The sequence below is a fragment of the Macrobrachium rosenbergii genome, chromosome 16, assembly GCF_040412425.1.
Source record: "Macrobrachium rosenbergii isolate ZJJX-2024 chromosome 16, ASM4041242v1, whole genome shotgun sequence".
Lineage (NCBI taxonomy): Eukaryota > Metazoa > Arthropoda > Malacostraca > Decapoda > Palaemonidae > Macrobrachium > Macrobrachium rosenbergii.
The window spans coordinates 45735952-45761508 of record NC_089756.1 but is presented as its reverse complement, the minus strand read 5'-3'; the positions used below and the strand labels follow the sequence as shown (position 1 = coordinate 45761508).

General features: G+C 37.1%; 1 protein-coding gene across 5 annotated transcripts in view; it reads left to right on the top strand.

The window, feature by feature from the left end:
• The window catches only part of LOC136847398 (uncharacterized), a 485856-nt gene that overhangs the window by 357878 nt on the left and 102421 nt on the right, over positions 1 to 25557 (top strand). For 2 of the 5 annotated variants that reach the window (XR_010855721.1, XM_067119042.1), the window contains exon 1: positions 17666 to 17896. The exons of 1 other annotated variant lie outside the window; for it this stretch is intronic. Coding sequence is in view for 2 of the 4 variants with exons in the window: in XM_067119042.1 (XP_066975143.1) it covers positions 17865 to 17896 (32 nt within the window). In the remaining 2 variants the exon portion in view is untranslated. Of the gene's footprint in view, positions 1 to 17660; positions 17897 to 25557 lie in introns of those variants that run through there. 2 more of the 5 variants (XM_067119043.1, XR_010855720.1) reach the window with 2 other exon arrangements.

Sequence of the window (25557 nt, the reverse complement as noted above, 5' to 3'; positions counted from 1 at the left end):
ATTTTATAGTTATAGGCATACATTATATGTAGACATATATATACTAATATATTTATATATATAAATATATAATATATATATATATATATATATATATATATATATATATATAAATATGTAATATATATATATATATATATATATATATATATATATATATATATATATATATATATATATATATATATAAATGTTGCTAGGCCAACGACTTTATTCAATATGGATGCAATTTACCATAGTTTACTAACTACCAGGTGCATTAACAGAAGCCAGTGGGATTTAATGGATTACTTCCAGTCGGTCCACTTGGTCTGGAATCGACCGCAGGTCTTCTTGGTGAGCGTCCTTGAAGCTGGACGAAGAATAGGCCTATATAATTTGTTTAACTACCTTAATTTTGACAAATGAGAATTCGGTTGATTTCTTCGTATCAGATTTTCAAATAAGGGCAAAAAATTAATATCCAGAGTTTCACAAGAGAGTAATGAACGTCATTATAAGATTCCCATAGAGAATTTAAAGTGATGTTGATTTTATTTTCAAAATAATTCCAAGCCTTAAAGTATTTATGGATTAAAAACTTTGCTAAATTCCCCTGGAACTTGACAGACAACGTTTCATGTACGCTAGAGAGACAGTAACATTCCAAAATAAACGCAAAATTCTAGTAAGAATTACAACAAAAACATGAAATAAGAAAGCAATATAAATGACAAAATCAGATATATATTTAAAGCAAGCTATCGAAATTAGGAAACGCACGAGAGACACGTAAACTTTGATAGTATTTTCTTCTGTGCAACACTGACTTTCGTAAGGTAATTATTTCCCAATTCCCGATTCAGTTTTACGAAACGCGTAAAAAATTCCGCTAACCTCATTGCATCTCGTTAAGGAGTTGACAAACGTAGTCTCCTCGGTAGCGTCCGTGATGAGCCGCTTAAACGATAAACTAGTTATCTAAATTGACTTTTCTTTTAATGGTGGGGGTGGTGGGGGGGGAGAAACCGGACTGACTTTCTCCTAAAGAGAAAGGTTGGTGTGAAACGAAAAAATATTCCCGAAAATTTTAAGGCCGGCGTAATGCAATTACTTCGGCGGGACACGAAAATTCTCTACGGGAATAAAACTCCCTAATGGGATAATTTGCGAGGCCTGCTTTGGAAAGAGCGGGAATTATATTCTTAATGCCTAGCTTTTGTAAGTTAATGGGACTTTGTATATGTATGTATGTATGCAGGTATGTATGTTGTGTGTAGGAAGTTGTATGTAAAACTGTTATCTGTTTGCCTTAATAGCCAAGTCCCCATTTTTCTAGAAAATTAATCTTATAATTACGTTCTTCATTTAATCATTAAAATAACGAGACAACCTGCTGATTATGCTACAGATAACGTCTTCAGTTCCTCTTTCACGAAAAGACAAATTTTGCTGATGTCAGTAGCCTAATTCTGCCTTACTGCCCGTTCGCCTAACTCAGAGATCTCGTCTGCACTTTAACCTGAGTTTGTCAGCAAATTATGTCGAATAGGCAGAGATCTCGTCGATATGTACTTAGTAATAATAGCGAATATTCTCACCAGTTTTTGAGATTCCAGTTTAGTACTCTTCTGATTGCTGGTTAAATTTAACCCAGTCTCCTAGGCTGTCATTTACCAGATAGTTCTTGATATAGCTGAAGATCTCCCTGTTCTGTTCACTACTAATCCTGCATCCTCCCTCGTAACTCCTGCTCTTGAGGTTCATAGCGCTCTTGCATCCAAGACAACTGATAAGGCCTCATAAGACCTACAGTACGATAATTTGACTCATCATCATTGCAATGTTGATTCAATTAACTTGATCGTCTGATGATTTTTCTACGTTGAAGCACTTAAACTTTACTGTCTCACTTTCTCACACACCTGGAGGACACTGTTCTTTGGGATTACAATGTGAATGCAGGATTTGGCCGAAGGGGTTAGTGCCGTCAGTGCACCTAATGCGGTGTGCTGTAGGCATCATTTGGTTCTTTTTACCGCGTCCCTTCGGTTCCTAGCTCAGCCCCTTTCATTCCTTTACTGTAAACTCTTTCTTCCATCTTACTTTCCACCCTCTCCAAACAATTGATTCATAGTGCAACTGCGAGATTTTACTACCAGTTTCCATTTCAGGCCTGAATAACCTCATAGGTTCCAGCGCTTGGTCTTTGGCCTAAATTCTGTATTCAATTATATTCAATGCAGGATCTACTGGACACCTTTTTCCTATCTTACTGGTATTTGGTCATCACTTTATGGAGTCTTGAAGAATTTCATTTATTATTCTCCATACTTCAAATCATCCAGCACTGTCTTGCATTAGGTTCTGCTAACAAACCTTCCGGCTTATTTGTAGCGTTTACCTAATTTGTCTCCTTTATCCTAGGCCCTAGGGTTTCTGAGGGTCCTGTTCTTTTTGACTACTAATTGCATTCCTCTTTATCAACATTTTGTTCAGTTCATCTTTTCATTTATTCATTATTTTGACGATTACTTAGCCTCCTTATGTCTTCTTTCAGCTCCCATCAACAACTGATGTTCTAAGTGTTTTCACACCACTAGAGTCTGGTTTTGAGAGCATATTAAACATGGGTCCCAACATGTAATGAAAATCAGGGTTTCCAAATACCTCTTATACATATTTCTCTACCTACTGTTTCATTCAGTTCTTTCATTCTGTTCGATGAAAAAAATTCAAATAAATAAACCTCTTTGTTGATTAAATTCTCAGCTTTCAATTTTATGGTCGATCACATACTTAAGATTCCCAAATCTCAGTAAAACTCATTATTCCCTGTGTGTTTTTTTTTATTGATTCCTTATGGGGGTTGTTATTTCTGTTATGTTCCTTCTGGAACAAAATGAATCAAATACAAGAGGCCTTGTGCTCCTTTAACATCTTCACCATACTTCTGTGGTTTCCGGGTTTCGAAGGCTGATTTTAGTATTATGGTTCTTTTTTTTTTGCTTTTTGGGAGTTGTTGGGTTGGTGTCCATCACAGTCATCCTATTCCGACTGTGTGGTTTTTAAGTGTGGTTGTTAGTCCCACCTGCCTCACTATCAGGAGTGTTGTTTGTTGTTTTTGTTTGTGGGTTTGAATTCCTTTGTGTCTTCTTTATTTTTTATTGTGGAGTCCTGTTCTGTTTCTAGCTACTTTTCTGCATGAGTCCTGGAACTTGGTTTTTCCAGATTCCTTTTCAGGGATCTTGGGATCATGCCTTGTTCCTATGATTATGGAACACAATTTCCACTGGCTATTCCCATATCATTCTTTTAACTCTATTTTCAGGTCTTGATACTTTATCAGTTTTTTCCTCTTTCTTTCTCATCTACTCTGGTGTCCCAAATCATTATGACATCAATGAGTGATACTTTCTTCTTGATTTTGTCAGTCAACGTCACGTCTGGTCTATTGGCACGTATTACCCTACAGTTCTGATACCATAGTCCCAGATGATCTTTGCATGATCGTTTTCTATCACTCCCTCAGGCTGGTGTTCTTCTCACTTATATTATTATTATTATTATTATTATTATTATTATTATTATTATTTTATTATTATTATTATTATTATTATTATCGAGGTCAAGAACAGATATCTTTTCTCCCATCTGGCCTCGACGCCTAAAAACTTTTCTCATTATTGTTTTTTCCCTTCGCTGCAGAGCTTTGGAATTTTGTTGTTTTCTTTTCCATTAATTCCTATTATCTTCCTTCATGTTTACTTGTTTGCACCCCGCTGGCTACTGCTCCATCAGCCTTGACGCTAAGAAAAACAGTGAGAATATTGTTATCTGTAAGCTTGTATATGGATGGTGTTACGTCAGTACCGTAGAAGGGAACTGGTTAACTTTGGTTCAGTATTTGAGTTTCATTACATTTTTGTTTTGTTTTTTATTTATTTTGTTATTGTTTATTTATTTTGTATATTTATTCATTTATTTATATTTACACGTCTGTTAGTGGATAGTGCACTATTCTATTTGGAGTGATTTACAAAATACTCATTTAACTCTCATTTACTTTTCTACCATGTTGGATATTTCCTGTATCGTGTAACATGCCTTTTTTTTTTCAAGAGCCTGGGCTGTCATCACCCAATAACTAACACTTTTCTTGCCTTGAAAAACTTCACCATTAGTATAGACAGAAACTTACCAGAGACAAAGCGCGGAAATCCGTCGATCTGCGAACTTTGAACTTTCACTGTGATTCAGGGCTTCACCCTCTCGTCAGGACATCAGCAAGTGGAATTTCAACGAGCGTAATAAGCCTTAGGCTTTCATCAGCCCTAGAAATTAGTTCAAATTCGATAAGCCGTCAGCCAGTCAAGTCTCGTAAATCCGCTTTGGCGCAACTTTGGGCCAAATCCGGGACCCTCTTCCTCCTGCAAAGGTTTGTGAGGCCACGTCTTACCGTGAAATCTATTGGTAAGAGATTTGTGTAGCTAAAGTAGCTCAAAATGCCTGTTTGCGAAAGACACTGAGTTGGTTCAGAGAAAAATTTCAAAATTTCCCCAAAATCCATTATGTCAGTGCTAATGCGGCATTGAAAGGCTGTGTTAAGATAGCTTGTAAATATGCTAAACATTATATCAATCATTTGAAACAGTCCCTGTTACCTTAATAATCTCTCTCTCTCTCTCTCTCTCTCTCTCTCTCTCTCTCTCTCTCTCTCTCTCTCTCTCTCATCTCTCTCTCTCATGAATGAATGAATGAACCCAAACTCGTTCTTTATAATTTCTTCCTTAGCTTGTTATTTCCTTTTATCTTTATAAGGCCGGATATTCACGATCAGGTTTACCTTTCAGTTCTTCTGTCAGTTCATCGAATCCGACATCAAAACTTAATTGTAGACGACAGTTTGTGGGCGGAGTCAGTCCACTCACCAGAACGGATGAACTGATGGAATTACCTAAAGTTCTTCCGACCGACTGACAGGTGACTGCATGTGTGGACGGGTAAGCAACGATTTCGTGACAGTTCGACGCTGGACGTCATCTGGGAAGGATCTCAGTAGCTCTGATCAGAATATGAATAAATTATGTATTCTAATTCATTTTATTGTTAGACCCTGCAGTGCTATTTATAGGCTGTTATGATCCAAATCATATAATAAATATTTTAAACAATATTTCCATGTGATATAACAATTTGATGTAGGCCTAGGCAAGTGTCCTGCCTTTTTATGAAAGTATTACTATAATGAAAGTAGGCTTCACTTCCATTTCTTAAATAACTGAACCAACCCCAGGTTCTAATTTAATCTCATTCATTAATATTGTATGAGAATATGTGTCTTTTTTCAATAAGAAATATTTAGACCATACTCTTTTATGCCTTTTCGTTTCTGGCCTATTATTAAGAGAATTGCCGCAGCAGGTAGTCTATACAGTTCCACCTCCTCATCAGCCAGCAGAGTTTTCATCACTGCCATATAGAGTTGCCACGATGAAGGCAAGACGAGAACTGAGGACGATGACCTCCATTTGACAGTCTGACTGACAGCTCTACTGTTTTCAAGTGGACGCTCATCCGTCGAACGGTCGCGGTGAACTGACAGGTAAACCTGAGCGTGAATACCCGGCCTAACTTAAACCCTCTTTCAGGTTTTATACTTGAACAAAAGTTCCCGAGTTCACAAAGAGCTATGTATTGCCTTTTGTGTCATAGGGCGTCTTTTATCGTATGAGTACGTTTAGCTAAAGTTTAAAAATTTTCGCTTAGTTGAGGTCATCAGCTATGCTCACACCTAAAAAATGAAACAATAAAGTACTGCTATTCGAGCGTCAGTAAAATCTGCACCAAGATAGTTTTTGTTCATCTTCATAAAGAACACCATTCATGCTGTGTCTTCTGTGTCCACGACCTTTTCTGTTGACGCAAAGGTAATTATATATATATAATAATCAATATAGTTAATTAATGCATATATATATATATATATATATATATAAATATTAAATCAATCAATTAATCGGTACATGCATGTATGAAATATTAGAGTGGTATCCAGTATGACTTATATAGACTTAGGACTAATATTTAAAAAAAAGACTGAAAGCTAATAACTTCCCCAGTGGTGTCTAGTTGTATTTTAAGACAAGACTTCGGGGTAGGCATTCAGAAAATAAAGAAGAAAAAACACGGAAAACAAAAGCTGAAAAGAAGACTTCAAATTGCCATGGTCCACTTAACCACTCAGAGATTTTTGGTGGCCTTGACAGTGGTCTTCTTGCGTTGGAACTTGGAACACCCTGTCGTCTACATCTAATTTGTTTTTTTTGGTTTTTTTTACATATTTATCAACTCTTTTACGATTTCCTTCCATAAGCCAAGCATCCACTTTTACGATTTCAAGCCAAGATCCATATACTTTTACGATTTCCTTCCATAAGCCAAGCATCCATATACTTTTACGATTTCCTTCCATAAGCCAAGCATCCATATACTTTTACGATTTCCTTCCATAAGCCAAGCATCCATATACTTTTACGATTTCTTCCATAAGCCAAACATCCATATACTTTTTACGATTTCCTTCCATAAGCCAAGCATCCATGTACTTTTACGATTTCCTTCCATAAGCCAAGCATCCATATACTTTTTACGATTTCCTTCCATAAGCCAAGCATCCATGTACTTTTACGATTTCCTTCCATAAGCCAAGCATCCATATACTTTTACGATTTCCTTCCATAAGCCAAGCATCCATATACTTTTACGATTTCCTTCCATAAGCCAAGCATCCATATACTTTTACGATTTCCTTCCATAAGCCAAGCATCCATATACTTTTACGATTTCCTTCCATAAGCCAAGCATCCATGTACTTTTACGATTTCCTTCCATAAGCCAAGCATCCATGTACTTTTACGATTTCCTTCCATAAGCCAAGCATCCATATACTTTTACGATTTCCTTCCATAAGCCAAGCATCCATATACACGATTTCTCCATAAGCCAAGCATCCATGTACTTTTACGATTTCCTTCCATAAGCCAAGCATCCATATACTTTTACGATTTCCTTCCATAAGCCAAGCATCCATGTACTTTTACGATTTCCTTCCATAAGCCAAGCATCCATATACTTTTACGATTTCCTTCCATAAGCCAAGCATCCATATACTTTTACGATTTCCTTCCATAAGCCAAGCATCCATATACTTTTACGATTTCCTTCCATAAGCCAAGCATCCATATACTTTTACGATTTCCTTCCATAAGCCAAGCATCCATATACTTTTACGATTTCCTTCCATAAGCCAAGCATCCATATACTTTTACGATTTCCTTCCATAAGCCAAAATCCATTCCATGTACTTTTACGATTTCCTTCCATAAACCAAGCATCCATATACTTTTACGATTTCCTCATGCATCCATATACTTTTACGATTTCCTTCCATAAGCCAAGCATCCATGTACTTTTACGATTTCCTTCCATAATCCAACTTTACATCCATGTACTTTTTTTTACGATTTCCTTCCATAAGCCAAGCATCCATATACTTTTACGATTTCCTTCCATAAGCCAAGCATCCATATACTTTTACGATTTCCTTCCATAAGCCAAGCATCCATATACTTTTACGATTTCCTTCCATAAGCCAAGCATCCATGTACTTTTACGATTTCCTTCCATAAGCCAAGCATCCATGTACTTTTACGATTTCCTTCCATAAGCCAAGCATCCATGTACTTTTACGATTTCCTTCCATAAGCCAAGCATCCATGTACTTTTACGATTTCCTTCCATAAGCCAAGCATCCATGTACTTTTACGATTTCTTCCATAAGCCAAGCATCCATGTACTTTTACGATTTCCTTCCATAAGCCAAGCATCCATGTACTTTTACGATTTCCTTCCATAAGCCAAGCATCCATGTACTTTTTACGATTTCCTTCCATAAGCCAAGCATCCATGTACTTTTACGATTTCCTTCCATAAGCCAAGCATCCATGTACTTTTACGATTTCCTTCCATAAGCCAAGCATCCATATACTTTTACGATTTCCTTCCATAAGCCAAGCATCCATGTACTTTTACGATTTCCTTCCATAAGCCAAGCATCCATATACTTTTACGATTTCCTTCCATAAGCCAAGCATCCATGTACTTTTACGATTTCCTTCCATAAGCCAAGCATCCATATACTTTTACGATTTCCTTCCATAAGCCAAGCATCCATATACTTTTACGATTTCCTTCCATAAGCCAAGCATCCATATACTTTTACGATTTCCTTCCATAAGCCAAGCATCCATGTACTTTTACGATTTCCTTCCATAAGCCAAGCATCCATATACTTTTACGATTTCCTTCCATAAGCCAAGCATCCATATACTTTTTACGATTTCCTTCCATAAGCCAAGCATCCATATACTTTTACGATTTCCTTCCATAAGCCAAGCATCCATGTACTTTTACGATTTCCTTCCATAAGCCAAGCATCCATGTACTTTTACGATTTCCTTCCATAATAAGCCAAGCATCCATATACTTTTACGATTTCCTTCCATAAGCCAAGCATCCATATACTACGATTTTATGTCTGAAGATTTCCTTCCATAAGCCAAGCATCCATATACTTTTACGATTTCCTTCCATAAGCCAAGCATCCATGTACTTTTTACGATTTCCTTCCATAAGCCAAGCATCCATATACTTTTTACGATTTCCTTCCATAAGCCAAGCATCCATATACTTTTACGATTTCCTTCCATAAGCCAAGCATCCATATACTTTTACGATTTCCTTCCATAAGCCAAGCATCCATATACTTTTACGATTTCCTTCCATAAGCCAAGCATCCATATACTTTTACGATTTCCTTCCATAAGCCAAGCATCCATATACTTTTACGATTTCCTTCCATAAGCCAAGCATCCATATACTTTTACGATTTCCTTCCATAAGCCAAGCATCCATATACTTTTACGATTTCCTTCCATAAGCCAAGCATCCATATACTTTTACGATTTCCTTCCATAAGCCAAGCATCCATATACTTTTACGATTTCCTTCCATAAGCCAAGCATCCATATACTTTTACGATTTCCTTCCATAAGCCAAGCATCCATATACTTTTACGATTTCCTTCCATAAGCCAAGCATCCATATACTTTTTTCCTTCCACGATCCATTACCTTCCATAAGCCAAGCATCCATATACTTTTACGATTTCTTCCATAAGCCAAGCATCCATATACTTTTACGATTTCCTTCCATAAGCCAAGCATCCATATACTTTTACGATTTCCTTCCATAAGCCAAGCATCCATATACTTTACGATTTCCTTCCATAAGCCAAGCATCCATATACTTTTACGATTTCCTTCCATAAGCCAAGCATCCATATACTTTTACGATTTCCTTCCATAAGCCAAGCATCCATATACTTTTACGATTTCCTTCCATAAGCCAAGCATCCATATACTTTTACGATTTCCTTCCATAAGCCAAGCATCCATATACTTTTACGATTTCCTTCCATAAGCCAAGCATCCATATACTTTTACGATTTCCTTCCATAAGCCAAGCATCCATATACTTTTACGATTTCCTTCCATAAGCCAAGCATCCATATACTTTTACGATTTCCTTCCATAAGCCAAGCATCCATATACTTTTACGATTTCCTTCCATAAGCCAAGCATCCATATACTTTTACGATTTCCTTCCATAAGCCAAGCATCCATATACTTTTACGATTTCCTTCCATAAGCCAAGCATCCATATACTTTTACGATTTCCTTCCATAAATCCATATACTTTTACGATTTCATCCATATACTTTTACGATTTCCTTCCATAAGCCAAGCATCCATATACTTTTACGATTTTCCATAAGCCAAGCATCCATATACTTTTACGATTTCCTTCCATAAGCCAAGCATCCATATACTTTTACGATCTCCTTCCATAAGCCAAGCATCCATATACTTTTACGATCTCCTTCCATAAGCCAAGCATCCATATACTTTTACGATCTCCTTCCATAAGCCAAGCATCCATATACTTTTACGATTTCCTTCCATAACGATCCAAGCATCCATATACTTTTACGATTTACTTTTATAAGCCAAGCATCCATATACTTTTACGATTTCCTTCCATAAGCCAAGCATCCATATACTTTTACGATTTCCTTCCATAAGCCAAACATCCATATACTTTTACGATTTCCTTCCATAAGCCAAGCATCCATATACTTTTACGATTTCCTTCCATAAGCCAAGCATCCATATACTTTTACGATTTCCTTCCATAAGCCAAGCATCCATATACTTTTACGATTTCCTTCCATAAGCCAAGCATCCATATACTTTTACGATTTCCTTCCATAAGCCAAGCATCCATATACTTTTACGATTTCCTTCCATAAGCCAAGCATCCATATACTTTTACGATTTCCTTCCATAAGCCAAGCATCCATATACTTTTACGATTTCCTTCCATAAGCCAAGCATCCATATACCGTACATGACTCTCGTGGGGAAGTTTACGCTTTCGAAGATTGTCGGAAATTTCTTGAAACGAAAGATAACCAACGGCCCCCTATGACGTGTAATGACTCATTCTTTTTTATCTAAATATTTCTTTAGGTTTTCCTTCTGTCGAAGTGTTGAATTACAAATGGTGTTTTCATAAATCTGGATTATTGCAACTTACTTCTTATACACAAAAGTTTCATTCCCTTTTTTTTTTATGCTGTGTGAAGTACTTTTCTAGGATTTTTTTCTATTTACTTGAAGTAGCGATGAATAAACTGAAAATATGTCACAAATGAGTGAAAAAGGTTGTCTGTTCGCTGGCTTTTTATTATAATTTTTTATTAACAAAAAAATGACTGCCGGCATTTCCTTCACAAACCAAGAGAATGTCCCACTTGAGTAAAAATTGTAATGAAGGTTTAAAAACGCAGTTTTTTTTTTTTTACCGGAATGATAGAAAAACGAAAGTAAAATACGCAATAGTATGAAAGGAAATTCACTGTCAAATGTGATAGTTTTGTTTTTCCAGAATTAACTGAAAAGATACATGTTGAAAATAATGATTATAAAACCCATGAAATGAAATTAAAACAAGCATTTATTTCCAGGCATAACAAAAGCAACTTGTCAATGACAGTTTCGCAGAATTTCGCCTACAAAGATGCAGCAGTAAGGGACAATGAAAAGTAGAGACATTAATTACGAAATGCATAGAAATGAATTGATTGAATTTCTTTCAATGCACGCCTGAACCGCTTGGTAGATAATTCAGCCATTTGTATGCTCCTAAAAATGTGTAACATCAATAAAAGACGATCAGGCGACGGGATCGTTTTTCCGCCTGGTTTACCGGTGACGTTGGAGAAGGATTTTTTAAACTGTCAATGGTTACGATTCAATTTCATGTACGGCTGAGGAAAAATTATTGGTCGATTTGATATTACAAAATGACGTCGGAACTACCATGGTCATCAGTGCAGAAAATAACCTATAAGGACAGGTAAAATGTACTGTATAAAGAGAAACATCAAAAGCAAGTTTCAAACCAGTCAGAATGTTTTGATCTTATAAAAAAAATGCAGTCTTTATATTAAATTCCAGTTAAACAATCGAGATAAATAAAACCTACGCCAGAGTCAGTTACAACTGGGTTTTAATCTGTAAATTAAATAGCGGACACTTGAAAGTCTTAACACTGGTAGTAAAGAATAGCTTTTGTAAGGAGCTACCAGAAAATTTTTAACCCCTTTTTTCTCAGTGTCTCACCAGCTCTTTTTTGCCAATGATAAGAGAATGAAATTTGGATACAACTTCATAAATACATTTATCCACGTCCTATAAAGGTTTTGTCGAGGTGCGTTAAATTACTAAACATAAACTTCGTACCATGGGTTTGAAGAATTAGCCCACAATATTTGAAGGCCCCGATAACCATGTTAGAATTCAGTGTCTTGAGTGGAAAGGTATACACATTCTAAATTTCAAACCTCAGTTTAGTTTAGGTCTTTGGTTGAACGGTTAAATATTTTCGGTTGTCTGGCTCCCAAGTTAACTAAGACAACGGATTGTCGAGGTGGTTGCATTTTCCAGAAAGTCAAAAACATCTGGAAACTTTGCTTCAGAAATACTTGAGCCGGTAAATATGTCAGTTCTTGGTTACAACTGCATAAACAAATGTGTCGGTCTCGATATGACAGTATGATGACAGCAGCGCCACGTCAGAAAAAAAAAAAAAAAAAATATATATAATAATAATATATATATATATATATATATGATTTAGAAATATATATATATTATATATATATATACTTAAAAACGGTTTTGGGACTAATACTAACAAATTCCACAGCGTAATTTTTTCTCTCTGAATGGTTTATATAGTCAACGATTTTCCTTTCTGTCCTACGCAGGAAACAAGGTTCTGCGCTTGGTTGCATCGCCCTATGTATTTTCGGAAGTCCCTGGTAGACCTCAGATGAACGATAAGCTGAGAGCTATTTTAGTTAACTTCTTTTTAGTTTTGGTTTTGAAGTAGTGATATTATCATGATTGTTAGCTCTTGAATATACTTACCTCATACTTACAGATAACAAAATTCATATGTTAACAAGTAAGTGAAAAGAAATACACTATTCTCTAAAACCCTCAACCCGCCCAATATCACATTTGTTGCAACGGATATTTAGATATCTTACCTAGATCCCAAGTGTCTCCTGAAAACGTCTTGTAAATTCATCTCCCAACAAAATCACTTTCACCAAGATCCTCTTTCAATCAAGGTCTCTAGACCTTGCTTTCAATGACAACAACAAACGCCTTTTAGATGCGTATCGTAATTTTATTTCTTGATAGCTTCAACAGTTGAATGTTCGTCGGGTACTCACGTCCCTACAGTATACCGTTGACAAACTATCATGAATATCGGGAATGACCTCTCTGGTGACTCTGTGGTCATAGTCACTGCTTTCGTTGTTTCCAAACCAGGCGGCAGTTTGAGACCCACTGGTGCCGAAACATTTGTCAATTATAATTCTCCTTGGGAGTAAGTTATTCCAAAAAGATACTGTCATATTACAGTAATGGAAGGAGCTGACAGTCTTAAGTCCTCTACTGGAAAGAAAGTTGCCGTTAGCTGAAGGACATACATACTTGCAAGCATACAGGCATCGCATCCTTTTATATATCACAGTAGAATAGAGCTCCACAAAGTTAATGAATATGGTGGTCACAGGTGAAAATTTGACTTTCAAATAGGTATTATTGCTGTGTGTGACAAATGTTAGCTTTGTAATCTGTCAAAATTACAATACAGTGAAAGGAAATGGTTTTTTGTGCAAAAACTCGCAATTGAGTGAAGGAAACCAAATGAAATTCTATAAAATAACGTGAACTCCACAAAAAAAGTAAAACTCACAAGATACCCTTAACAGCTGACATTCACAGAGAGAGAGAGAGAGAGAGAGAGAGAGAGAGAGAGAGAGAGAGAGAGAGAGAGAGAGAGAGAGATGGGGATTATTCACGGAAAGAAATGAGAGCGAGAGAGGAGTTATTTATGAAAAGAAATGAGAGAGAGAGAGAGAGAGAGAGCTACTATGGAAAGGAAATAGTTTAAAGAATGAGAGATTATCTATAAAATTAAATATCTCCTATTTTTTAGCACTGTGATAAACCTAAGGACAAACAGCGATACAGAGAGGCAAGTACAAAGTAAACACAAATGTATGGCATACCAGCAGCGCATAATACATGACTCGCATCCAACAATACACCGACTCATTTGCATTTATATTGCTTCCTTAATGTCTGCGTTATTCATTCATGTAAAATATGAAGAACAATTTGGCTGTATATTCGCCGGAAAATGATGTATATACAGCAGTAAACATTGAGCATTAATCTTTCGCAGTTACGGACACATGCACGTAAGTTTAACCATTTGTATTCAAAACTTACACATACATCTGCACACACAAACACACAAAACACACACATACAGAATATATATATATATATATAATATATATATATATATATATATATATATATATATATATATATATATATATATACACATATATATATACACATAATGCATGTATAATAATAATAATAATAATAATAATAATAATAATAATAATAATAATAAATAAAAGAGCCCATAAAAACACCAAAAGGGTAGAAAGTTATAGCTATATTTAGGAGACACTGTCCTTCTCCCTCAACAGGCAGGTAATGAATGCAATAAGAGTTAAAGAGCTGTAGTATTTATACCAACGACGGAATATTCCAGAAGTCAGCCGCTACGTCACTCTTGTTGACAACTTCTCCTGAATCTTATTAAACGCTGGTTGGAGGAAGATTCAGATCTGATAGATAAAATCTTCCTCCAACCAGCCGTTGTATAATTTCTTACCTTTTTGGTTTTATGGTTTTATATGGGCTTCTGTTTGAACAGAAAATAATTTATCAGATGGATTTCTATTTTAACAGAAAATAATATATATATATATATATATATATATATATATATATATATATATATATATATATATATATATATATATATATATATATATAGAATTTGGACAGTAATCAGCATTTATCCTTTTAATACCTACGATACCCATGTAATTTTATTTTATAAACAAATAAAATACACGTGCATTGTAAAGTCTGAAATTCTTAGCACATACTTCAAGAATGATAACTTAAGCAAGGGAAAAATAGTCTTGCATAGAGCTATAATTGCTCGAAACTGAGTTGATTAAGAGATGATAAATATTTTACTTACGGAAACATGAAATATGCAGTAACGACTGAATCTGTAACTAAAGAGGAGAATAACGTACCTTGTGCATAAAATTCTGCTGTATGTTATAGTGTTTCAAGAAGAACGCTCTTTTCACATCAACAGTGTTTATAAAAACTTGTATTACCTTCCTGGTGGCGTAGCTGGAATAGTTGAAGGAAAGTTTAAGCACCGAGCACACGAAAAGTTTGCTAGCTCATCGAGAAAACTTGTCTTGGAGCTAAAGAGAGAGAGAGAGTCAGTTCCGTTACCTTTTTCCTCTTTCCAGTTGGTTGGGTAATGCGCAACTTCACGTAAAATCAGTAAGGCCAATAAATGCTTGCATGATTGAAACGCCATTTTACGAAAATAGAAAATAAGCTCTTTGGAACACGAGGCCATTTGGCTCATCATTCACTGTTATGTATAGATCATATCTCTTCTAGAACAGGAAGTGATTAACGCTTATTGATTAATAATTAGAAATGAGCATTTTGTAGTGCATCTTGCTGTTCGTTCTGTGTCCGGTTCCTTAGGACATTCTGGGTCATGTGCACGTTAAAAATATGTGCACCACAGCGGGGCGCCTCGAAAAAGAAGGGTAGTAATTCTTAACCAAGTTGGAAACTAAGTTACAGACAGTTAGAACAATCTTTAAGCTTACGGGAACCTAGGTTGCAATACTGACATTAATCACGGTGAAAAGGTGTCTTATATTCGGGGTTTGTTAGTTATAATGTTTGACGTTTTTCGTAATTAATTTATATTTATTCAGTGGCACATTCATAAAAATCAGGAGGTCAGTTGCCAATTTGATCCTAGGCCCTTCCAGTTTCCAAAAAAAAATAAATAAATAAATAAAATTCGTTGTGCCTCGGTTGGTCTAAGCAACAAATTATATACCTTATTGGTACCCTATTGTTTTGGTGGCAGGCAACGTACTGTAAATAAGGGCAAAATATTTTTGAACAAAATTCAGTGCACTAAGAAACAGTCAATGTAGAGGTTGTTTTTAGTAGACACTTGAAGGAATTTTATCTTAACATATTCTGTTGTTTTAAATAACTCAGATTAAATGAGTTATATTTCAGGTAGTAAATTTCTAGAAAAAAATTTTTGTAAAAACTTTTATAGTAGTATGTCACAATAAATTGAGAGAGAGAGAGAGAGAGAGAGAGAGAGAGAGAGAGAGAGAGAGAGAGAGAGAGAGAGAGAGAGAGATAAAAGCAAGGATCAAGAAACAAATCTTGATGTAATTTATAAAATGGTTTAGGAGCACATTCATGGAAAAGTATTTGTAGCACAATGAAAATCCACCTACAATAGGGTCCCTTTTTATATTTGTCGTATATAAATATATAGATGTAATCTTCAATGAATATATATCTTAATTTTGGAATATATATATATATATATATATATAGTAATATATTATGTATATATATATATGTATATATATATATATATATATATATATATATATATATATATATAGTTATATACACAGTATATATAGTTATTCACACAGGCACGTACAAAAAAAAATAGCAAGAAACAGGAAAAAGGAAGATCGTCCAAAATTTTTGGCAGTTTAATTGATATGTATTTTTCTTCTTATTAGCTTTGCCCTAAAACAAGTTTTCCGGAGAAAATGAAAACTTACCCATAAGGTATTCTCACATGTCAGAGGATAATGTACGGCACCTGTTCGCCTCTCAAAATAGCACATTCCATAATGCTGGAACCCTTGCAGGACCAGAAGAGACCACATGGGGGGAACCAAGACCCCTTTCATTATATATGCCTCTAGACATGTCCGATGATACCCCTAGAGGGAGGGTTAACATCGAGTATATCCCAACCTTTTCTTACTAAAACAACCTCCATCTCGTTTTTCGCAGTCGCTTGAAATATATCTTCCCAAGAACAATGTTCCTCTCTCTCTCTCTCTCTCTCTCTCTCTCTCTCTCTCTCTCTCTCTCTCTCTCTCTCTCTCTCTCTCTCTCTCTCACTAAGCGTAAAATTCTTTCTCAAACCACAACATATCCATCCATTATAAGTTGTAATTAACGTCTCTTTGTTAGCTCTTTCTGGAATCCTGTGAAAAGCAGAGAGCGAATTTACCCTAATGCACTGAAGGAAATGGTGTCAAGATGCAAATGGTTCCTTTCTTCTCAACTTAATGGACGATTCATGCAAATACCTGGAAAGAACAAACACTTTAGCCATAATGAAGGATTTAAATTTTTCATGAATACTGTATGTATTTATGTATGTATGTGGAATATATGTATGTATTGCTTATATATGTATATATATATATATATATATATATATATATATATATATATATATATATATATATATATATATATATATATATATATATATATATATATATATAATGTGTGTGTGGGTGGGGCAGGGGGTATTAATTAGTACGTCAGTTTAAGATTTTATTTATAGCTATTTATATTCATAAATCACGAGAAGAGCAAACTATTTTGAGCCCTAAAACATCTTAGGTTGTAAAGACTTGTTTAACGTTTACAACCACTGATGCAGTTTCAAAATGAAAAATAGTGCACACTGTTAAAGTTAGGGTTGTCCCTTACAAAATTATGTTTGTACAATATGTGATGTTTGTGAATGTAACCATTTAGAATTTTTGATTTCTGTGATTATAATGTCAAAATAGCTGATTAATTTCCTATTTCAGTAGTATACCTTTATCCGTGGCATTATATCTGCTGTATAGAAAGAAAGATGACTAGAATGTAAAGAGCAGCCTTTATAATTGCACAGAGAGGAATTACAAATCAGAAATCTTGCAGCGAGGTTCCATTCCTGTGTTTTTTCTTTTCAGTTACCGGTGTTTTTAAAGGGAATAATAATACTGCCCTTGTGTCGGTAAAAATAAATTTAGATTAGTGTTACTTGTTCGAGCAAGGAAAGGATACGAGAACTGTAGTTTAACGTGTCACCTCCTTCATCCTTGTCTTTCGTATTTTGGCCAGGCGGCCATTCGTCTGGTGGACTTCCGGGTCGGTATAATGCATGAGTTTTCCCTGACGTTATTCGTAAGGTAAATCAATTTAAATTTGTTATTCCTGTTATTAATTGTGATGTTGAAGTTATGGAACATATTTCATTGATTTATTTTAACAATTGGTTAGTTGAGTGAACTGTTAGGCTAATGGAAATGGATTGGGTAGATTCAATTCCTACACAATTGTTACTTTTATGTATTTTGGTTCTTGTTATGCCAGAATTGACCAACCAGTGGTCACCTTGCAAAAGAAAACCTTGAAATGTTAGGACTAAGGTATTTTCATTGGCGTAGGCCTAGGCTATATATTTCTCAGGTAAAAGTGCATAGGAAAATAGCTTAGCAGAGTACCAAGAATGGCCTTATGTTTGAAGTTGCTTGCAACAACCATGGGTGTTCGGTATTGGAGACTGCTGTGATTCAGTAGGCTTGTAGGATGGTGTGCTAAGTGTTAGGGATATCTGGGTGTTACTATATGTAGGCCCATGAGGAGTTAATGATCCATTCATCAGCCCCTGCAGATTTTGGAGATTTTATGCTGTATGCAGGTCTCTTTTAGGCCTACTGTAGGCTTCATACAAAAATTGGTAAATTTTAACCTTAAACCATATCACATTCAGGGGTTGAAAATATTTCAAGCTATGTTGTAGACTATCAGCTAGGCCTATGTGCTTTTAATGTTTTTGAGGTTTTATTTCGTTAGCATATGAGTAGTATTTTAGATACTGGGCTCCCCCGGCCCCATATCTCCTACAGTTGAGGGGACCACAGTGGGAAAGCAGGGTTTTTGGGTGGGGGTATAGGCCTATCACAAAATTTCTGAAATGTAAGGATGGATTTAGCCTAACCTGACGTAGGAGGATGGGTCCATACTGAGTCAGCTGGCCTTTCTCCCAGTGGCCCTCCCAACCTAACCTAACCTAGGGTAATGGGGTGTAAAGACTTGTTCCCTGAATCTTCCGCCTAACCTAACTTAGGGCATAAATTGAAATAATAGGGTTGTGACATAACCTTGTTTAATTTACTCTAGGGTGCCAGGACCTCAGCTAACTTGGGGACTTTTCCCCCCCATAGATCCCCCCCAGCCCAATTTAGGTTTTGTATAGTTACTTTTAACTGCTGAATAATAGTTTCAAGATACTGGAACCCCTTGTATGCTATTGACACTGGGGACCACAGTGTGGGTCCCCTGCAACTAGTTTTTGCTCAAGGGAAAATACAAAACTGCAGTGAAATGACAAAATGTAGTTTAACATCAAAGCAAGAAAGCCTACTAATACAAACGCTCTGGTTCTGATTAAGATAAGGCTATATTTAATGCTTGTTCAGTTGCTTAGTTTTTACTGTAAACAAATTGTATCCTTGAGTAAAAATAACATTTTCAGCTGTTTTAGTGTGTCTTTTCTGGTATGTTTGATGTTCATTTTGGCGTTAAAATTACAGTTGAATTAAAAATTGTTTTCAAAATACTAGACCCCTATTATCCTACAGTTGAGAGGACCAATAATAAAGCTGGATAGTTTAGAAACCTTACCTTAAAATATAAAGGGTATTCTGACATCCTCATGATATTTCTGAGAGTGAAGAGTGCGATCAATGTAGGGTTTATTTAACAAATTTTTTTGAGTGTCATCACATACTAGGTGAATAAGGACCCAGGTAATGTAGGTTATGTTAGCAGGGGCCCAGAGAGACTCAGGGGTAATTCCACCATAGTGCTGGGTTGAAGAGGTGAGGTAGCCTATGGCAGTTGACGTTTTTCTATAGAACTTTACCTGTAGAACAAGAATTTCAAGTAAAGTTTTGTCTTTGGCTGTAACTAAAGCGTAACTTGACCCTTTTTTAAAACTGCACGCCGGTACCATGGGTCCCCTGCACTGGCGCATACAGCTCAAGGGTAAAAACATTTAGTGCAAAAAAATGTTTCCCTTAAACTCATGTAAAAGTGGTAAGCAAAACAACACTGAACAACATCAACTCCCACAGGCTACCTCAATGTCTGCACAAATGTAAAGAAATTGCTTGTGATTATTTATGAAGAAAATCATAAACGACCACGAAGCCAATATCTTGGGTTACGGAACCACTAGGTTGTAGCCAATTCAGGGAGAAGGTCGGGTTATAAAACAGTTGAGCAAAAGGAAAGGTACATGTAACTGGTAAAATTCTCCACCTGGGTGAAACGCAATGTTATGGGAAACATGATTGGTTCTAACAGTTACCCAGAAAAATAATAACACTCATACATTGAAAAGCACTAAAACCTGATAACACCAAAACACAGGTCACCTAACTAACTAATAATAAAGAAGGATAGTTTAGGAACCTTGCCTTGTAAAGGGGTGGAGGGTACAATGCCATTTATTCTTTATTTTTACGCTTGTTTTTCTCGTCCTCATGTCCTCAAACTGTATTTTAAAATAAATTACCCAAACCTTTTCACCTTTTATTTACCCCGTACCTAGAACCCCGGTCTCAACGAGTTGAGGTCCCTCCACCTATTCTCAATATAGTGTTTTACCCACCCAGGACCCATTCCCAACCGCCCTGAATAATATGCAGAGAAAGTTCTATATATTTCTGGTAGCAATTGACACAGGTAAGTGGCAAATTGCCCTTTAAATTACAGGTTCAGAAGAGCGTGAGGTTCTATAGGGTGAATGTCAACTGCCATCATGCTGGGTTGATGAGTGAGTAAGACTGTGCCGGACTTTTCTGCATGGAACAGGGTAGGAAGGATAGACCCCCCAGCCTTTTTTTGGGGGGCATTACCTAACTTGCAGCTAAAGTGTATTTCTGCATTTCAGTTTTGGAGTGGTGGAGATGGTGCTGACTTGGCCTTATCTGCATTTTAAAAATAATCTTGCAAGCTCATATGTCTGGCAAGAGGTAATGTTGTGTTGTGCTGTAAACCTCAGGGACTTACAAAAATGGTGAAAAAAGGTTTCTGTTGATGTCACCTGCCTCCAAGTGGTAGTGAAACGTCCTGTAAGACCCTTCTCCTCCAACCCCACGTACATGTTCAGGTGTCTGCCGACAAACGTAAAGTAATTTTGTAAGTTATTTATGGTAAAATCATGTTGGCTTTAGAGACGTCAATATATTTAATTCAACGAAAAATACTTCAAGAATCAATTACAGGCACAAGCTACAACAAAATATTAAACAGTTATAAAACACTTGTAAGCAAAACAATACATGCAAAACTGAGTGCATGTATCCGCCAAATTCATCCACAGCTGGCTTAAACGAAATGTTTGGGTAATTTGTAACATGATTGGTTTCAAGATACAGCCAATCCTGCCAAAATGATGGGGGACCAACTATAAACTCTTTGGTTGGAAAATTGATGAACAAGTGAAATGACAAGCTTGTAGTTTGACATCCCTTGACAGCCTGGAATCAAGCTCTGGTTCTGATTATGAAAAGTGCTTTGAATGCTTGTTCTGTCCATTTATTTTTTACTTTTTTACGCTTGTTTTCCTGTTCAAAATAACATTTTCCTTTTACTGAAATGCAACAGTATGTTTTGATGTTCAAACCTTTTCCCAATTATTTACCCCACCCAGAGCCTTGGATTCCAACGGGTCCCCTCACCGTTTTAACCTATTGAAAGTGTTTTAACCACAGGACCCTGATTTTTGGTTGAGTCCCCTTATAAAGGGTATTCTGAGTTCTAATGATATTTCTGAGCTGAATTACAGCCGACCGAAAAATATTACATTAAATTTTTTTCAGTCATCACTATAGAAAATGTCAACTGAATAGCCTAGCTCACCGGTAACAGCCGGTTAGATTAGAAGACTCAGTGCCATTGGTTAGATTAGGTGTGGTCACAACTGTGATTTTAATTTTCAGTGCCATAGGTTAGATGGGGGATCCGCCTTGGTTATATTAGGGCACAGACCAAATTATTCTAATTTACAGTGCCCCAGGTTAAATTAGGTGGGGGTCAGGGCCTGGTAGAGGCTCAGAATGGGCTATTAAGGAATCTGTGCCTTAGTCAGGTCAGATACATCCTTGTATTTCACTACTCCTGGTTTTTCCCCACTCAAAAATTACCATTTGTTACGGTGGCCCCCTCAGACTTTAGGAAGATAATTTATATGTAGGAAAGTCATTTTGTCTCCATAAAATTAACCCATTTGTTAACAAAATGAATGTCAAACTTTCAAAGCACACATTTATGTGTAGGAAGGTCATATTTTGAACTCCATAAGCGATTATGGATTAAAGTAAAAATGTGGCAATAATATAGTTTTACTATGAACCATAATTCCAGTTTTGAGATGAAAACATGATTTTCCTATGGTTTAATGTGTACTTTGAATAGTGGTTTCATTTTTCCAGCAGATAGGTAGTTTTTGAGATAATGGACCCCCTTGACTTCCTCACTCATGGGAGGTCTGGGATTGAGTTTGTCCCCTCTAAAGCTGAGCTACAGTTTTTTATTGCTTTCAACTGAAATACCTTCTGTGTAATGCTTTTGACTGAAATACCTTTTGTGTAATGTTTTTGACTGAAGTACCTTTTGTGTAATGTTTTTGACTGAAGTACCTTCAGTGTAATGCTTTTGACTGAAATACTTCTGTGTAATGCTTTTGACTGAAATACTTGTGTAATGCTTTTGACTGAACTTTTGACTGAAATACCTTCTTTGTAATGCTTTTGACTGAAGTAGGTCTACCTCTCATGTACCAACATAGATTTCAGTTTTCATACTGGCACTTTCTTTAGTACATATGATGAACACAAGAATGATTTTGCTGTTATTAATATATAGTATTGTAGACATGACCTATCCAAGTATAGAATTGTAGACTGTTAGAAGTTTTTCTTAAACTGTAGTTGAGTGTCTCTAGTTTAGTTGGCTCAAGGTGTCATCTGCCAGTTGACACGTTGGTACCCAACACCAGTGCAGTAGGTTCCAACAGACTAACCTTTCCTATTTTGCCAGGTCCTGACCTAACCAGATGTAACCAACCTAACCTAACATAGGGAGGCATGCCTAACCTGGCCCAGGGGTTTAATTGGACCCCCAGAAAGCCAGCTAACACAAATGGGTCGGTTGAACTACTTACCTTGGCGGAGTGATTGTATTCCAGGCAGAAGGTGTTGCGCGCCTGGCCAATTTTAGCTGTAAACTACCCCTGTAGTTTTTATATGACACTTACCAAGTAGTTACATAGCTATAGTTTCTACTTTCAACAACAGCTTAAGAATTGAAACATCGCGGTAACACTCTTTTGTTTTGGTGCAGGTAGGTACCCCAGCCCACTTTCGGGAATAATATACAACGTAGCTAAAGAGCTCAGTTCATTTTCTGCCGTTGATGACCAGAAATTCGGTCGTTCAGCAACTGTTTTGTTAATTCAGGTGTAGTTTCACAGGATGGTTTGGTTGTCTATCGAAGGACTCTGTGAAGTATTGTTTCATTTGGTAGCCTCCGAGCTGTATTTTCATAGCTTAGCTTAGTTTAGCTTAGCCTTTTTTCTATTTTTTTGGACTGTTATGTCATACAAGAGTGTGACCAGTAACCAGTATTGCAACAAAGGCTGTAATACTAGGTTGACTTCATTTAAATATGACGAACATTCTGTTTGTTTTCACTGCCGTGGACAAGTATGTTCCCCCGACTTGACTTGCGAGGAATGTAAGGATTGGGACGTAAGTAAATGGAAAGTGTTGACCAATCATTTTGATAAATTAGAAAAAGCTAGGCTTAGGAAAGCAGCTGCCAGAGCCGAGGCTAGAGCTTCTGTGTCCTCTACCCCTAAACTGGCTTTTTCTACACCTTTGACTTCTCGTTCCCCAATTCCTGCTTCTCTCGCTCTCCCTCCAACTCTGTTACCTTGCTCCCTTCCCTCTGAACTTAGTGCCATCACCAGTCTTGAAGCTTGGATGGATAGGATATTCGATGCTTCAGTAAGTACTGTTACTCAGATAGGAGCATCTGTAAGAGTTCTTTCGGACAAAGCAAATGAAGATCATAGTGCAAGTGTTGGTGCAAGTGCTAGTGCCTGCACCCAGGTTAGTGTTGTGGAGGGGGTGGCTACTCGTCCCACCGATGCTCCTAGACGGAGGTCCCTGCCAAACTCCCCTGCACCTGGGAGGAGGCAAACCAAAAGTCCAAGGGAGGTTGGTGTGGTTTGCCCACGAGTAGTTGCTTCCTCAGCTGAACCTGTTGCTATTTCCCAGGTTTCGGCAACCAAACGCTGGAAAGGGGTCAAATTGGATCACACCTTATCTTCCAGTGACTCAGATTCAGAACCCAAAGGACACAGTCGACGTTTTCAAGTCTTCAAGGCCTTTGAAGAGGCATGTTACAAACGCACATCCAGTGGTACCTCGCAATCGCTATAAGGATCAAGTGTCCTCTTGCAGCTATTGGGACGACAGAGAGCTCCCTTTGGACACGGAGCTGCCATTGGCTTGTATGTGCCCATTGGCTCCCAAGCGCCAGTTGGCTCATAAGCGTGCTTTGGGATCTCCCTCTATCTTTGGATCCAAGCTCCCAGTAGCTCAAGCCTGCTGGAGCTTCAGTTCACGCCAACTCTCCAGCATTGGAATACAAGTCTGAGGCTTCAGATTCAGACGTCACTATTGCTGTGGGTCAACCTGTTTTAGCACCTTCTGTTTCACAGATCCCCAAGACTATCTCCTCTTTGACCTGGCACTGATCGTGCGAAGGCTGTATATACATCAGCACCCCAAGACTCTTCTTTGCTTCCCATTCACCAATGTTTAGACAACATCATGCAACTGTTGAAGAAACTCTTGTCTTCAAAATCAGAAGAACCACGGCAGGATATGGTGCTTCCCACTGTATCCTCAGCAGAGGAGGAACCTGAACCAGAACAACCTTCATCAGCCTACACTTCATTAATGAACTATTTTGTTCTACTTCCTGACATATTTCTCCACCGCACCTCTTTCTTCCCAGGGATCATCATTCTTGTTACATCAATCCTCGAGTACCACTAGACTCCCAGAGATGGTCCTCTCTGTCTCTTCCAAGGAAGCGTTGTCGGGGTATGTCTTCTATGCAACCAGGGAAACTCCTTCCTTGGGAGTTTCTGCTTCCTCTCAAGGGGATTTCTCCGGTCTGATTGACCCTGCTCGTCGTTCGGCCTTCAGTGCAGCGAAAATTATGTTTTTGTCTTCTAAGCTTGACAGCATAGTTAAGGATATTTTTAAAGTATTCGAGATCTTCAGTTTCCTTGATTGGACAGTGGGCGCATTAACCAAGAAAATTGAGGATTGTTCTTCCCTCCAAGAGAACCTTGCAGCAGACTGGCTCAGAGTCCTGTCATGTGCGGGCAAGGTGCTTCGAGGTGGGGCACAGGAGTTAGCTGCCCTTTTTTTCATTTTGTATGCTGAAGAAAAGAGACGTGGTGTTCTTTCACCACTAAAGGAGTGACACTGTCCCAGAGATCTGCTCTTCTTTTCGCTCCTCTGGACAGTACCAGCCTTTTTCCTTGAACGACATTAGAGTGGGTAGCTATGGAATTGCAAAAAAAGGCCACTCACGACTTGCTAGCGCAGTCATCCAAGAGAACGAAGGAATCGAACCGAACACCTGCATTTTCATTTAACCCTCGGCCTTTCTCTCCTCTCCAGCCACACCCCTTTCAAGGTAACAGAGGACGAGCTTCCTTGCACACACACACAAATCCCAGATCAGTCCGCCTTATCAT